Genomic DNA, 13,556 nt, shown 5'->3' with positions numbered 1-13,556 from the left:
CTCGTTCTCCTTTGGGGCCAAACAGAACAAGTCTAATCCCTCATCCACAAGAGATCCATTCAAATACTTGAAGACAGCTCTGATGAGCTCTCCAGCCTTCTCTTCTCTAGGCTAAACACCCCTAATCTCTTTGACCAACTTTCATAAGCCATGTATTTCACTTCTCTCCACATTTTGGTTATCCCCCCTGGACACTCTCTGGCTTCTCAACGTCTTTCCTAAAATGTGACCCCCCCCAGATGGGAACCCATCACAGGGTTAGGGGCAATTTGGAAAAGCTACATAAAAGTGTTTGACTTTAGTTTTCTTTTGGCAAACAAAAATTTTTCACTTATTTTTCACTTTAAAAAAGAAATTGCGTATATGTTATTAAGAGAGGAAATATATTTGGGGCATTTCTGAGTTCCTAAACTTTTTCAGTGTTGACTACAGACTTTCACATTCCACTAAACTCCCCCCAAATTCCCATTGAATTTCTTATGCCATCCCACAATCTATTGTAATCACAATAGGGACAGTCATGATGTGGAAGGGACACCTACCTATATCTCTGCTCTAGTCTAACTAGGACATAGGGCAGAGGGACCACCACCTCCTTATTCCTAGGCAAAATGCCTTAATGGGTTCATTTGCAGCAAGGAGGTACAATAAATAGCTCAAGGAAAACTGGAGTTGAAATCCTGTTGAAAGCAGCTGTGGGATCTGGGCAAGTAACTTGGCTTCTAGAAACCTCAGTTTCCTCACCTGTTAAATGGAGATATCAGAAACATATACCTCCCAGGGTTGGAGTGAGGATCAAATGAGTTGATGTAGTTAAAGCACCTTGGCAACCTTAGAGTTATAGGAATTCCAGCTATTCCTCATGCATCCTTTCTGGACACTCCATCATCCTTTTGACTCAACAGTACCATTTGTCCAGTTCCTCCATATTCAGAGGTATAACCCTGGGGACTGATGGGAGTGGAGGTCCTGTCTATATAGTCAAGCTCACCTAGTCTGGCTTATATTTGGTCCAAGGTGATCATTTTGTCATATTGCTTCAGTTGGTTATGTTGTATTCTTGTCATAATCCATGTCTAATCTGGCAGTAGAGTACCATGTGCCCCATATGCCACTGTCAATGTGTGCATGCACACACACACACACACACACACACACACACACACACACACAAACTTTTCTCTTTCTCAAAATACCTCTATATGTAATTTCATCAGTGTGGGGACTCTCACTCTGCCAATGACAACTAGAATAGGACTTGGAAGTGTCCAGAATTTCCCAGGACCATCCAGTGCGGGAGTTAAACAAGGCTTGAGCACCTCTGAGCCTGGGATGCTTTTGATTCTGAAGCAGGTCTTCTCACCCTCAGGTGTACATTAAATGGGATCTGATGATGGGAGTAACCCTCTACACATTTGAAGTGAGAAATCAGCCTTTCAAAAATGGCACCTTGAACACTCAAAAAAAAGATTTATTAAAAAAAAATAATCATGGCTTCCTGCTGTCGAATACTCTTTCTTTCTATCTTTTTTTTTAAACGAATGCATTTAACACCAAGTACAAAACTGCTGGAGCAACATTAAGCCATAATCTGAATTCTGTACATAGATCAGTGTTTCTGTGTTTCTCACCAGGAATCTGCCTGATCTCTTCAATACTCCACAATTTGAGGCTGACCAGAGAGAGAACAGAAGTGCAGGTCTTTTCTTTTCTTTACAATTCGGTCTTTAGTAACTTCAGGGCTTTCTTCATGTTGTCAAGCACTAAGAGAAAAAGAAGCACACGGATGAAGCAGGAGGGCCGTGGTAGTAGAGTCAATAAGATGATGCAGATGTGATCAGGAAAATAAGGAAACGCTGTTGACTCCTGTGTCCCATACTGGACTCGTGGGGGAAATACTGAGCCAAATCAGAGGAGGTTTGGGTCACCAAACATCAGTGGGAGTCGGTCATTGTTTCTCAGGCTCTCAAATAACAAAACTTCCTTCCTTAGCAGAAAATGCCCATCTAGAATTTATCTTTCAACCCCATCTTTCCGATGTTGCCAAAAGGACCAAAATGAGACATATCAAGATGGGGAATGGGCATGATGGAAAGAATAGGACTTGTTCATGTGCCTTTAGAGAGTATTCCCTGATTCATTCACCGGAGGACAGTCCCTGTTATCATTCTGTAGCCATTTCAGAAGACACCCTAATAGACGGGCTTGGGGCCCCACAAGTGCTCATTGAGGTAACCTTTCCCATGGGGTGGGGAATGAGCCTGTATTTCATTTGGAACAAATCAGACTCATTGCTCTGAATCTGTGTGCTTGGATATTGAGATTTTTCTCAATGGAGTATTCAGCTTTGTGTCAGTTCATATAAAAACTTATAAAATATGGTCAGACAATGGTTCCCCTCAGTTTCTAAGTATGAGGAATTACATTGGCACTGGGGGGAGGGGTCTCCCAAAAGTCACATGATAGCATAATGCTTGCTTATATATAAATGTAAAGAGACAGAAAAGGTTTTGCACTGAGTGGGATATAGCAGAAAAGCCAGAATAATAGGTGTTGGAAGATAAATGCTCTAAGAGCAGGAATAGAGGCAAGAAGGCTGGGGAAGGGCACTATCTTTTGCTCTTCTTGAAGCCATTTATATGTCAGACAGGGGAAGTGGGGGAGGATCTAGTGAGCAAGTAGGACTTCTTAGCCCCCACTTCCACACAGCTTCCATTTTTTAAATTTTAATTAAAAAATTTAAGGTAGAGACCCCAAAATATCTTTGAGAAGACATAAGTTACTTATCCAAAGTTAAATAGGCATGATGAATTTTCTAACTCTAAGTCAGAGAGGCCTCTGGAGCCATGGCCTTCAAATTAGCACCAGATACAAGTAGGTCCAATAAAAAGCTTTCAGACACCCTGGCTGCCTTTAGTTGACTTCTGGTCTGCTTAGTGCCTCATTTTTGTTGTTGAGTCATTTTCCAGTCATATTTAATGTTTTGTGACCTCATTTGGAGCTTCCTTGAAAAAGACACTGCAGGAGTTTTCCATTTGCTTCTCCAGCTCATCTTACAGATGAGGAAACTGATGCAAACAGGGTTAAGTGGCTTGAGCAGGGTCATACACCTAGTAGGTATTTGAGGCTGGAGTTGAACTCAGACTTTCTCTTCCAGGTCCAGCCCTCTTTCCACTGCACTACCTAGCTGCCCCTCGTGACTCATTGCCTTAACATTAAAAGAACAGTCTCTGCTTATCCTTGAGAGTATTTTGGAAACATCAGAATGAAGACTGCCAGAATGTAAGAGAGCTGAGAGAATATTTTGGATCCTCTAGCTCCTTGAAGGCTCCTTTCTATCACCCAATGATGCTTTCTAGTTTCTCCTGCCCTCCCCATGCTGGCAATACCACCCCATTTCTCCCCTCCATACATACACAATGGAGCATCAGTAGGTTCATAAGCATAGAGCCGGTTGGAGTATCTGCCTGTAATATCTGCTCTCACTGTCAAGGATGGATCTGCAGAGGAGAACGAAAGCTCTTTTTAGTTTCCAAGTAGACCTTATTGGGGGAGGGAGCCTAAACAGCCATTTCCTGTGAAAAGGAACATGACTGGGTGGGTCATCCTGAATGCAACAGTGCTTTCATCCAGTCTTGCACTGTTCCTCTGGAAGGCAGGAACCAAGACGAGCTCGGAAGTGTTCACTGGTCAGTGCATGATGTTACAAAGGCAAGTGGCCCAGCCCTGGTGGATTAGTGGGTCTCCAGCCCTCCCCAAAGCCCAGCTGCTCTTTATTCAGGTGGAAAGGCAGAGGAAGGGGGAGAGAACTCTTTTGGGTCAGAATCCTGGGCAGATAGAACTGGAAGAAACCCCAGACACCTCCTTGTTTAACTTATACCTGATCAAGAATCTGCTTTCCAACCACTCAGCAAGTGGACCTGTCACCGATGTAGAGGCTAAAGCAGATGGAGGTTGAGGGACTTGCCCAGGTCTCATAGCTAGTAACCAGCCAAAACAGATTTTAAATTTGGCTCTCCTACCCTGTATCTACTGAGCCACACAGCTGCTGGGTGCTTGAAAACTTGGGTGGAGGTGGGAATGGGGAGAGGGAGGGGGTGAGTAGCCACTGCCTCGCAAGGCGGCCCATCCTGCTTTGGGGACAGGTTACATTGATAGAAAGTTTTGCCTGGAAAGCAGCCTAAATCTGCCTCTGAAGAATAGCTTGTGTATGCCCACCTCTGAGAAAGAACTGAAAAATAGAGCAAACGAGGCATAGTTTTATGGTACGGATATCTTTTTGTCAGCTGGAGCTTTTTCTAAGGGGGAGGAGGAGGAATGGGGATACCTGGGAATTTTAATGTAATTAAAATTATATTTCAATAATGATATTATGTATATCATATTTGATGTACTATATAATAATAAATACATTTGAAAAACCACAACTCCTGCCATGTCTTTGGCTTTACAGAGAACAAGTGAATCTTTTCTCTCTAGGCTGCCCCATCAGCTCCTCCAATGGATCATCCTATGACATGAGCCCAAACCTGCCCAAGCCAGTCTGGTCACCCTCCTAGGCAGAGGTAGGTGAGCTTCCCAGGGCAGCTTGGCCAAACTGTAGCTGAGCAAGAAGTTCTTCTCCATCACCCCCAACATGTGGATATGATGGTGGATGGGAGTTTGGGCACTTCAACTTCCAGGCTCATTTGTGTTAGTGAGAATAAGGCAGTGAGGAAGAATTAGGAAGGCTCGTGTCCTCCTTTTCCTTAGCCATGCCATGACCCACCATCTTTGTTGTGCTTATTCCGGGACTGAATATTCCAGCAGGGATGCCAACCCTAGAACTGTGAAGACAGGGCCCCGGACTTACCCACAAACATGATTCGAGGGACATACTGGCCATCGGGGGAGAGATGCTTGTCGGTGGTTTCATACTGTGATTTAAACAGAACGAATGATCAATGTTCTGGGGCACTCTCCCCCTCCCCCAGCCAATAATCAGTCTCATACATCATCAGGTGCCTTTTATGTAGAGAATAATAAACCACAGGTGATAGTCCTTTATAGAAAATAAGGGGTGAAATGCCACTCTATGACCACTGGCAGTTTGCAGTCTATCTAGAACAGCGGTTCTCGACCTCTCAATTTGTAGCAATGAGAATACATAATGCACATCAGGTATTTACATTCCAAATCATAACTGTAGCAAAATTACAGTTTTGAAGTAGCCACCAAAATAAGTTTTTGGTTTGGGGTCACCGCAACATGAGGAACTGTATTGCGGCGTCGCGGCATTAGAAAGGTGGAGAACCACTGCTCTAGAGAGAAGAGATGCACATTCATGGCCAAGATGGAGAAAAAGACTAGAGCATGTGTGTTAGTTTTAAATAAACCCGGGTACATATAATGGGCCATCGTGTGCAAGCCAATGTTCAATAAAAGAGAGAGAGGAAATCCTACCTGTGGGAGTTTGGGAAAGGTATTTTATCTTATTTGGCCTCAGTTCTCTTCTCTCTAAAATGATAGAGAATTGGACTGGATGACCTCTAAGGTCTGGAACCTTCTAGTTTTAGATTTGTGATCCTCAGTTCCTTCCTTCCCTCCTTCCCTCTTTCTTCCTTTCTTTCTTCCTTCCTTCCTTCCTTCCTTCCTTCCTTCCTTCCTTCCTTCCTTCCTTCCTTCCTTCCTTCCTTTCTTTCTTTCTTTCTTTCTTTCTTTCTTTCTTTCTTTCTTTCTTTCTTTCTTTCTTTCTTTCTTTCTTTCTTTCTTTCTTTCTTTCTTTCTTTCTTTCTTTCTTTCTTTCTTTCTTTCTTTCTCTCTTTCTCTCTTTCTCTCTTTCTCCCTCCCTCCCTTGAAGTCACATTAGAAATTTTATGGCTTTAGTGAATAAAACACTTTATTTTTCAATGACATCTAAAATAGAATGTATCTGGGAAAGGTAACAGATAGTGAAGGTACTAGGAATTGCGTCAGATGAGGAATAGTCTTGTGCCCAGAGCAAGTGCCTCAAACAGACTCATGGCAAAAAGTATTTCAGGGGAGATGTGGAGAGAAGATCTCAGATCTTGGGATACAAGTTCCTTTGAAGGACAGTAGAAAGGAGTCAACAGTGAAAGGCCATTGCTCAGCAGGGGACAGGAGGGCAGGGCTGTTCTGGGCTAGGGAGTTCCCATTCACTAGGAAGTGATTTCCTTTTGTTCCTTCCATGATGTGGCAATAATAAAATGCTTGACACGGGTGGCTGGTTTTGTGATAACCTACTAAGAGTTACTAAATCAAGCAACTGGATTAAAGATTGTGTATTTGTGTGTGCATGTGATTATGTATATACATAGAGAGTTTATATATACTACAGTCTGAACCAAGAGCAAATTGCTACTTGATAGGACAGGTGGTGTCATCGAAAGCACTTTCCATTTGACTGAGGACACGTGTTCACATTATATGTGTATATACACATATATGTAAATATGCACACATATAAGCACATCAATATTCTATACACCCAGGCTGCCCTGAAAGTTTTAGAGCCCTTTTATGTTTAAATAACTTCAGATGTCTAAATACTACAACTGTACAAAAATGATCACTCAGAAGTTTCATTATTTATATTTCTTCTTCATTTAGGTTTGTGAATTTTTAATCACAAAATGTTCACTTTAATTTGAACCAGGTGGAACACCCTGCCAGTATGTGTGGAGTGTGTGCTAGTTTCTGGATGACACTTTCTCAAATTGGAGGATCAGTAGAGGAAATCCTCTCAATTGGCTGCCTCAGTTGCCTGATCGATCTATCTCCATCGATCTCCATTTTTCTTGTGGGGCTCATGCCAAAAGTGGCATGGATGCATCAAAACCTTTGGAAGTTCATGGATACTCAGGATTGTAAATTCAATCCTTTGATCCCTGGGAAACAGTTGGCAAAAGGTCAAAATTGTTCAAAAAGTGACCAGAGGGATATTTAGCACAAGACAGTGGTTAAGTTGGATTTTAACAAGAAACATCAATATGTACAAATGTAAATAATAAACCTTTCAAATGAAAACATAGAGTCATCTTTCTATCAGCCCATTTGATGTGCCCACAAGTCATTTTGTGAAATCAAGGATGGACTGGAAAAACTGGACAAATGAAAGCTCTTAATGACCATCAAAAACAAAATCAAGGACGTTTAACTTACAATTAGATTGAGAAGAACAAATTTGTCTGCCAGCTTCTGGATTTCATTATTTTCTGCAAACACTTTCTTCAAAGCTGCAATAAAAGGACAGATTTTTAAGCCTGCAGCACCAGAGATGATGGCTCCACCCCCAGCCCCAACAAAGCGTGTGTTTGTGAGTAACAATGACCAAAGGAAATCATAAGAACTCTTCCTAATTTTCTGGTTGGGTTTTTGAGGTGGTCCTACAGTCAGGCCAAATGAACCTCTTCATTCATCATTGTGGGAGTTATGGTTCCCTGCTTTGTGTTAAGCTGACCACTCAGCTTTTTCCACAATTTTATATCTAAAGCAATTCTGTACCACAGACTACAGTTGGTGTGGCTCCTATTCCAGAGGTTTCCAGAAACACATGGAAGGAAGCTTTGAAGTCACTTATAATTATTTTACAACAATGGTGTTTCCCCCCCTTCTGCTGGCTGTACCTTGACTGTGTGGGCACTCTTCCAAGTGGTGAATAATCATCAAGGGCTTGTTGCTAGGAGAGAGAAGGAGAGAGAGGGAGAGAGGGAAGGAGGAGGGAGAGAGAGAGGAAAAGAGGAAAGGAGAGAAGAAGAGAAACAAAGTAGACAAAAAGATGGAGAAAAGGGGAGAGAGAGGAGGAGATAGAAGGGGGAGGTAGAGGAAGGGCAACAGACGAGACAGAGAGAGACAGAGATTTGTAGTTAGAGAAGGGAGAGGATTAGCAAGACAAGGAGGGAGAGAGATAAGAAGAAATGGGGAGAGACAGAGTTAGTTACTATTCATGTGATACAGATGCATTTCTAATTTAAATACCTTTCCTAAATGGAGAGTTTCATGTAGAGATGAAATGACACTAGATGGTGCTAGTGAGACCTTTTTCAAGAAAAAAAGGACCATCGCAGCCTTGGGTTGAGGCAGCCAAATTGGCTGTCCTTGCTGGTCCTTCCACACATGATAATCCACTTCCCGCCTTGCACAGCCTCTCTGGAATGCCCTCTCCCTTCCCTTCCCTGCCCTGGAACCTCTAAAGATCAGCTCAGATATGGCCTCCTCCAATAGGCTGTTACTGATTCTCCCATTACTGGCCATCTCTCTTTCCAGAAATCACTTTGTATTGACTTTGTGTATACTTTGTATCAACATTGGCTATACTTTGTATTTCCTTATCTTTGAAGGTATTTTTCCCCTCCGCAGAATGTGAGCTTTTTGACGGCAGGGACTGTTGGGGTTTTGTCTTTCACTCAGAAGAGGCTTCTTAAAAGGGGGCAGCAGTTTACCTGGTCTTTGCCTTGTATAAGGCTTCTTCATAAGTCTGAGTCCAGAAAAGTTTGTCGCCCCATCCTAGAGGGAAATCAGCGGACAGTTACCAGGATGGTCACTTCAGATTGAAGAGCTTCAAGGCAGATCTGGACATGCCATGTTAAATAAAGAAGGACTTTGACCACCGAAAACAGTCTTAGAAACAAGCCAAGGAGGACCCTGACATTACAAACCCAGCTCCAGGGCATCTGCAAGGCCAGACCACAATGATAGCCCACCAGGACAGCAACAACAATAGAAAGCAATGTGAGAAAAAGCAGCTCCTACCTCGAGAGAGGGTCTGGGGAAATTTGGGCTGAGCTTCCTCCTTCTTTGCCCCAGGTTTTGGTGTAATATCTTTGGCTAGTGCGTGAGAGATGGCTACCAAGAGCAGGAACACCGACATTGACATCTTCTCCATGGCTAATGCTGAAAGATGGCAAAGAAGGAAAAGGCTCAGAGAAGGATCCAAGCAGTTACAGAATCTGGGCTTTGCTGTATGTATGTGTTATAGAGGCCACCTCTGTTAGTCTGCTCAGCTGAGGAAATGGGGTTTCACCAAGCTAGTGATATCAGGAATTATGGTCTCTGTTTACATATGTGGACAGAACACTCAGAGTTTGTTTTCAATGAGCTCTTTAAAATATGCCAAAGATCCTGCTCTATAATAATCAGCTGGGACCTTTACTCTCCTCTTCTCTGTTCTGATGCTGTATGACCATAGACAGGTGACTTCATCTTGCTGAGTCTCAGTTTCTTAATCTGTTACATAGGATTAATATTCCCCAAACTAGCCATGGGCCACCAGTTTTATGAGGAAAGTGCTCCTCATCATTTCATTAAAGGACTTCGTTGATTTTGAGTCATCATCACCATCACTCCTGTAATCATTGTTGTGATTTTCATCCCTAGCATCCTCAGAAACCCCCTCCTCCTCATTACCATCCACACCACTCTTATCGGCAGCAGATCATTTCTCCTATTGTCATGGTCATCAATATCACCACTATCTTGATGCCATTGCTATCTCCACCGGAAGCCTCCTCTTTCTCTTCCTCCTCCTCCTCATTGACATCATTGACTTCATTCTATCCACCCACCATTAGCATGACCAGCATCATCAGAGCCTTCTCCTCCACATTGTCCTTCTACCAGTCCCCCCAGTAGCATCCTTGTCATCACCAGCATCATTCTCACAATCTTCTTCCTCTATTGTTTTGAATGAAGAAAAATGGAGGAGCTTCATCCAAAACCATCACTATTAGGAATGTTAAGTGAACTGATAGTTTCCTTTAGAGAAACATTTGGGATGTAGAGACCCAAACAAAACCATTCATGCTCCCAAGAATACAATATGTATATAACACAAATTGGCATAGTACAAGGACAGTTGAGGGAGGAGGAGGAGAAGGAGGAGAGAGAGAGAAGAAGAAGAAGAGAAGAGAAGAGAAGAGAAGAGAAGAGAAGAGAAGAGAAGAGAAGAGAAGAGAAGAGAAGAGAAGAGAAGAGAAGAGAAGAGAAGAGAAGAGAAGAGAAGAGAAGAGAAGAGAAGAGAAGAGAAGAGAAGGGAAGGGAAGGAAGGGAAGGGAAGGGAAGGGAAGGGAAGGGAAGGGAAGGGAAGGGAAGGGAAGGGAAGGGAAGGGAAGGGAAGGGAAGGGAAGGGAAGGGAAGGGAAGGGAAGGGAAGGGAAGGGAAGGGAAGGGAAGGGAAGGGAAGGGAAGGGAAGGGAAGGGAAGGGAAGGGAAGGGAAGGGAAGGGAAGGGAAGAGAAGAGAAGAGAAGAGAAGAGAAGAGAAGAGAAGAGAAGAGAAGAGAAGAGAAGAGAAGAGAGAAGGGAAGGGAAGAGAAGGTTGGGCTTCTTGGAGGAGGTAGCTTTTGAGTTGACCACTACAAACCCTGTTTCTATACCGCATGAAGAGCCTACAAATTAAAGGTGTCTTCTGACTGAAATTCTCTGTGTCCATTATTCTGCACAGGACCAGCACTGGTCTAGCTTTCTTGATTGTGGTCTAGAACATTCTAAATCTAGCTCATAAAAGATGCTGAACTCCAGATTCTAGAGCTTCAGCAAGTATCTGAGAAAGAGCTGGCTGAATAGAAAGGGAAGGTGGGTGAGCGAGTCAGGGAAGGATAAAGGCAAACTGGATAGGTCCTACTCTTCTGGAAGCCTCCAAGGTCTAATAAAGCATTGATCTCAAAGTACCACCTCAATGACCCCTTAAAATTTACTTTGCTCATAGTATTAAACCCTGTGAGGTTGATACTATGTATATCACTATCCACATTTTCCAGGTAAGGAAACTGATGTCTTGGGGCCAAATGAGCAGCCCAGGTCACATAGCCAATAGGAACCGCAGATGGGCTTCAGACTCAGCCTCCCCACCCCAAACCCAAGTCCAGCCCTCTCCACTCTTGTCTCTGAAGAGCAAACAGTACATCTCCATGAAGCCTGTAATTTTCAGGTGGATATAATTTTGAACCTGATCAAATGCATAGAGAATTAGTTGTGCTGCCAAAAGGTAGCAGATGGGCAGAGCTTGGGAGAATCATTAGTTGGATCACTAAGCTTGGTGCAGCAGCACCAGCTGATGGAATGTTCTCGGGTTTGGTTTCTGACTTCAGTTAATCTCTGCCAGTCCTCAAATAGACCCTTGTTTTCTTTGGTGAAAGTGGAGAGGATGGGTTTTTACACCATTTTCACTTCCAAATTTGTCCCTGCCTTCCCCCTCAGTAGAGGGCCACTTCTTAGAGCAAAGAATAAAAAAGAGAGAAACAAAAGGCAAAAAGAAGAAAGGCATTGACTGTGTGGGTGAGGATATGCAGTTCCCCCCCCCCGCCCCCAGGGTATCCAACTTTACAAAGAAGGGAGCGCTTTACACTTTCTCCTCTCTTCTTCTCTGGGCAGTTGCTCTCCATTCCAAACCCAGGAGATTTAGGATGTATTTATTCACTTACACAGAAAAAAAAAAGTAAAGCCATATTCCCCAATTCCTGAACTGACAGAAAGGAGAAGCTGCTCAGAAGGCTTTTTCGGGCTTTCCCCATCTCTTCTCGGACTTGCTCAAGACCAGAAGTCCCTTCTACTTTCTGTGTGTAGCTAGATGGGGAAGTTAATAGAATGTGGGCCTGGAAGGAAAATCCGAGTTCAAATGTGACTCAGAAATTTATTGACTGACTTTGGACAAGTTAGTCAATCTCTGTCTGTTAGCTCCCTCAACTGGAAAGTGAGAATAATAATGACCTCTCAGGGTAGTAATAAGGATGAAATAAGATAATATTTGCAAAAGGCTTAGCAAAGGGCTTGGTACATAGCTGACTTAACAAATGCCTGTTCCCTTTCCCTACCCCTTTCCTGGAAGCTTCACTCAGAGAAGTGTGATGGGTGAGCACTTAAGCATCTCTATGTCCCAGGCCCTATGCTGGGTATGAGTGATTTTTCACTCGTATCCAACTCTTCATGCTTCCATTTTGGGATTTTATTGACAAAGTACCTGGATGGTTTTGTCATTTCCTTTTCCATTTCATTTTCCAGATAAGGAAACTGAGGCAAACAGGGTTAAGGGAATTGTACAGGTCCAAACAGCTAGTGAGGCTAGATTGGAACTTTGGACGTTGAGTCTTCTTGACTCCAGGGTCAATCCCGATCCTCCTTACCACCTAGTGATACACCCCCCCCCCAAATGAATGTCTCTGACTTCACTGAATTCTCTGGGTACACTTCCTCTTCCAAAGTCCCTTTCTGAGCCCAAGGTCCCTCAAAGTCCAGAAGAGCCATGTTTGGCAAACTTCCTGCAAAGCCAATCTTCTGACTGGTCACCACCTTTGAAACTCTTCCTGTGCCTAGGGCCCATTCATCTGTTGCTATGTACCCATGCATATACTTCCCATAGAGATGAAGACTCCCTAAAAGCCAACAAGATGCCTTTGTCTTAGCTTTCTTGGTAAGCATCCTTGGCAAGCCCTTGTGCTGGGGCTTTGGGGCGATCCAGTGCCCTCACCCCCTCCACCCCCTCCAACATCAGCTGTGCTGCAGCTCCACAAATGACTTGTGGCAATATCATAGCAGAGGAAGCAAACAACAAAGCCTTGATCACTACTGTACCAGAAAGAAGCCCGTCCATCCCCTGAAATGGGTGACCGACTGCCTCAAGCTCGCATGGCCAGAGCCAAGCCAAGTCACCATCGACTGAGAAGTGACATCCATAAAATTTAAAAAGCAAAAGATGAATGAGGAGGAAATTGGAGCAATGAGTTCTCTTCCTCAAGGGAAGTCAGCTGCCATCCATGATTCCCCTGGAGGACCCCGGATGTTTGGGGTTCCACCAATTGAAGTAAATGAAGATGTTAGCCTTTGGGTACCAGGACCCAGTAGCCCCAAGCCTTCCCCAGCAAGTTCCTGCTCAGAAGGGGCCTACTCATTGCCATGCCCCGATTAGTGCTACCCAAGCCCAAGTGGTCCTGCACACAGCCTGGGTCTGCTCTCCTGTTCAGTGTGCTCTCAGCTTCCCCAAGGAATCACCCTTCCTGCCAGGTGCACATCTCTAGCAATGGGAAAGCAAGGGCGGGAGCCTTACCTGCTGCCCCTCCCACTTGTACTTGCAGGCAGAGTCAGGAGCCTGTTTCAAAGTTCTGTGTGAAAGGGTGCTGCTGAGAGCCCGTATTTATGCACCTGAGCACACCCATCCCCACCTCCCTACCTGCCTGGTATTTACATATTGCTAACCCGGGAAACCCACTTCTTTTTGCCCCAAAGATAAAACTTTCCTGAGCAAACACTGCCCCCCCTTTAGCCCCCCATGAAGAAAACAACTGTTTGGCTCCTGCATGTTTTCAAATAGCCAGGCATGGACAGACGTTTTACAGGGACTTTGAGGACATGGGCAAGTGGCCAAATCCAGGTAAGCTTAAATCAAGACGGTGGATTTGCCCGAAGGCTGATTTGTCCTGATGTGATTGGATGGGCTTTGTGTGTGCTGGAATGTGTGTGTGTGTGTGTGTGTGTGTGTGTGTGTGTGTGTGTGTGTGTGACACAGAGAGACACTTTTATTTCCCCTTTAGGCAGATTTCTTTTGTTGAAAGGAAATAAATGGACCC

General features: G+C 44.0%; 1 protein-coding gene across 5 annotated transcripts; it reads right to left on the bottom strand.

Annotated features, from left to right (window-relative positions):
* Window positions 1–1,450: 1,450 nt before the first annotated feature.
* On the bottom strand, window positions 1,451–13,089 carry LOC100012037 (anterior gradient protein 2 homolog). Of its 5 annotated transcripts, none has more exons than XM_003342103.4 (9): window positions 10,358–10,483; window positions 9,564–9,672; window positions 8,752–8,892; window positions 8,442–8,505; window positions 7,626–7,678; window positions 7,162–7,235; window positions 4,853–4,916; window positions 3,417–3,500; window positions 1,451–1,763 (listed from the first exon to the last, which is right to left on the bottom strand). In XM_003342103.4, the coding sequence occupies exons 1-9, from the start codon at window positions 10,424–10,426 to the stop codon at window positions 1,714–1,716; spliced, it is 708 nt and encodes a 235-aa protein (XP_003342151.3). In that variant the 5' UTR covers window positions 10,427–10,483; the 3' UTR covers window positions 1,451–1,713. The 5 variants fall into 5 exon arrangements, with proteins under 5 accessions (XP_003342151.3, XP_056656541.1, XP_056656544.1 ...); XM_056800563.1 differs by having other exon boundaries at window positions 10,371–10,466; XM_056800566.1 differs by lacking the exons at window positions 9,564–9,672; window positions 10,358–10,483 and adding an exon at window positions 13,037–13,089.
* Window positions 13,090–13,556: the final 467 nt, after the last annotated feature.

The sequence above is a fragment of the Monodelphis domestica genome, chromosome 5 (assembly GCF_027887165.1).
Source record: "Monodelphis domestica isolate mMonDom1 chromosome 5, mMonDom1.pri, whole genome shotgun sequence".
Taxonomy (NCBI): Eukaryota; Metazoa; Chordata; class Mammalia; order Didelphimorphia; family Didelphidae; genus Monodelphis; species Monodelphis domestica.
This window is presented reverse-complemented; position numbering and strand designations above follow the sequence as displayed.